At 40.4% G+C, this 2562-nt stretch overlaps 1 protein-coding gene across 1 annotated transcript; it reads left to right on the plus strand.

Annotated features, from left to right (window-relative positions):
* The first annotated feature begins 825 nt into the window (after positions 1-825).
* LOC100250939 (protein PLANT CADMIUM RESISTANCE 2) lies at positions 826-2338 on the plus strand. Its single transcript, XM_002284783.4, has 4 exons — positions 826-1358; positions 1490-1561; positions 1674-1886; positions 2000-2338. The coding sequence occupies exons 1-4, from the start codon at positions 1136-1138 to the stop codon at positions 2095-2097; spliced, it is 606 nt and encodes a 201-aa protein (XP_002284819.1). The 5' UTR covers positions 826-1135; the 3' UTR covers positions 2098-2338.
* The last annotated feature ends 224 nt before the right edge of the window (positions 2339-2562 follow it).

Here is a 2562-nt window from a genome sequence, read left to right on the forward strand (position 1 = left end):
TGATCTTCAAAATCATGGGACGGATGGTGGGAGGTTGGATGCATCAAGGGAATTTTTTCTAAATTCCACGTAGAATAATAAGTTCTCTAAGGTGTATCTTTCTTGAAAAAATCATTCTTGGCCAAACATCACATGTCATTGAATAGTCTCACCTAATACTTCCGCCGTGACATAACTGCTTCTAAGTATGCTTGCTAAACTAATTCATTCAGCAATCATCCTGGAAGAAACCATTACAGAGGGCACTTTCACAGATTGCGACGGATTATTCCACGTCTTGGCTTCATTTAAACATCCGTTGTTATTATTTATGGATTATATTGGAGATGGCCCCACAGCTGTTATTTTCCACATTGTGACATGACGTGAGTCCTTCCCCTTGGTCCTTTTGGGCGCTCCTTGTATTCAGTGGCAAATTAGTATGGTTGACTAGTCCACGGCCTTTGTTCATCATATCTGGTTTGTTTCCAGAGAATGAACGACAAAATTATCCTTTTTGTTTTATTTATAGCTAAATATAAAAATAAAAATAAAATCATTAACATTTATTTAAGTATTCATTCAATAAAAAATTGATGGTGTCCAATTAGAATATTTAAATAGAGAAATTTTCAAATATCCACACATTTTAGAACTTTAAAATAATATTCAAAAACCTTATCTATATGTGGACCAGTGTACCCATACAACCCATTCATGTATCAAATGTTTTAATCCTTCCAAACGTGTTGAATTGGGATGGTGTCAACATCAATTTTTTTAATTTGAGTAGATTGGGATATATTTTTTTAATATAAATAAAAAAATTGTGGGGGGTGTTTGGAAAGGGCCTTGGTAATCGCAAAGCGGAAAACACGTTAATGCGGAAATGTTGTAGAGACAGCCGGCTGACGCATGACCAAGTCGTGGTTTGATACATTATTATTTGGTTGTGGCTTCCTTGCAAGTTCATGTACAGCTTGACTTGACTCAAATTCTACGCCACATACCATACCGCGCTTATTATATATCTAATCCACCACATTGTGTGAGGCCCGTAGACTTATCTCTTCTTCAATCACTGCTCTCTTGATTTCCTTTTCCATCTCCCCTTACAAGCAGAGGCGTCACTACTCCATAATTCTTCCGATCCACCATGTACTCCTCAGATGATTACCGGAGGTTCATGACCACTCCTCCGCCGGAGCCAGCTCCTCCATCCTTCAATGGAGCCGGGACAGCTACAGGTATTCCGGTGAGCTCCCCAGAGCCATCCTTCTCCGAGAAACCCTCCCAAGCTCCACTTCAACCCAAGGTCAAGGCTCCTCGGGTCCCTTGGTCCTCCGGCCTCTGCGACTGCTTCTCCGATCCCCGGAATTGTAGGTTCTTGCACGTTCTTGCCCCTTTTTTTCTCCATGGATGGGTGTTGGCGCGTCTGAAACACGCGCCAAACAGATCGCAGGTTTTAATAGTTGAAAATTCATTCATCTTCTGTGTTTGATTGTTGCAGGCTGCATAACATGCTGGTGTCCCTGCATTACTTTTGGTCAAATTGCTGAGATCGTTGATAAAGGATCATCCGGTAAGTGTAGTGAATATTTGCGACGCAATTAAGAAAATTTATTCATTATTTCCATTAGAATAAGCAGTATTTGGGTATCATGAGATTTGAGTATGGATTAAATGTGCTGCAGCATGTGGTGTAAATGGAGCGCTGTATACGCTAATTGCATGCGTGACTGGGTGTGCGTGCTGCTACTCCTGCTTCTACCGCGCTAAAATGAGGCAGCAATACCTGTTGAAGCCAAGCCCTTGTGGTGATTGCCTCGTTCATTGCTGCTGCGAGTACTGCTCCCTCTGTCAAGAGTACCGTGAGCTCAAGAACCGTGGATTCGACATGACTATCGGTATCTACAGCCTCTAACTTCTCCCTCCACTCCTGCAACTATACTTGTCTTAATTAATTCATACATCTATCTTCTTTCATCACTAATGATGGGATTTCGGTATATTTTTCTAGGATGGCATGGGAATGTGGAGAGACAGAATCGTGGAGTGGAGATGAGCTCCATGTCGTCCCAGACGGCTCCGACAATGGAAGAAGGCATGAGCCGCTAGTGTATGTCCATGTCATGATTCATGTATCTACTTATGTTTGAAATTGAGCTAAGGTCATATGAGATATTGGACAACAATAATATCTTAGAATTGTGCATTGTGGGTAGTTAAGCTATTAAATGGCTTGATATTTAGATGAGTTGCAGTGATGCAGACTGGCGCCGAGTAGAGACGGAGTGCATTATTATTGTGAATTTCTTAGCACAAAAATTAATGGAAGGCCCAGGTGCCACTTTTTTAACTTTTTTTTCTCTGTATGCTTTTAATTCGTTCTCCTTTTTCCCTCTCTCTCTCCCTCCATTTTTGTTTTGATCTTGTAGTTGATCATCTTATCAATAGCTTTATATCCAGAATTTCACAGCACGTTAATTTAATATTAATTTTCTGGCCATAGATTTGTACTTCTAATTCTGATGTGGGGGCTTTAGATTGTTAGGTTTTTTTTTTTTTTTTTTTCTTTCTTTC

The sequence above is a fragment of the Vitis vinifera genome, chromosome 1 (genome assembly GCF_030704535.1).
Source record: "Vitis vinifera cultivar Pinot Noir 40024 chromosome 1, ASM3070453v1".
In the NCBI taxonomy this organism is placed as follows: domain Eukaryota; kingdom Viridiplantae; phylum Streptophyta; class Magnoliopsida; order Vitales; family Vitaceae; genus Vitis; species Vitis vinifera.

Excerpts from the sequence above, each read along its gene's own strand:
- LOC100250939 (XM_002284783.4), top strand. The coding sequence starts at position 1,136 with ATGTACTCCTCAGATGATTACCGGAGGTTCATGACCACTCCTCCGCCG. Across the intron at positions 1,562-1,673 it reads CGTTGATAAAGGATCATCCG|CATGTGGTGTAAATGGAGCG; the intron begins GTAAGTGTAGTG and ends AATGTGCTGCAG. Across the intron at positions 1,887-1,999 it reads TGGATTCGACATGACTATCG|GATGGCATGGGAATGTGGAG; the intron begins GTATCTACAGCC and ends ATATTTTTCTAG.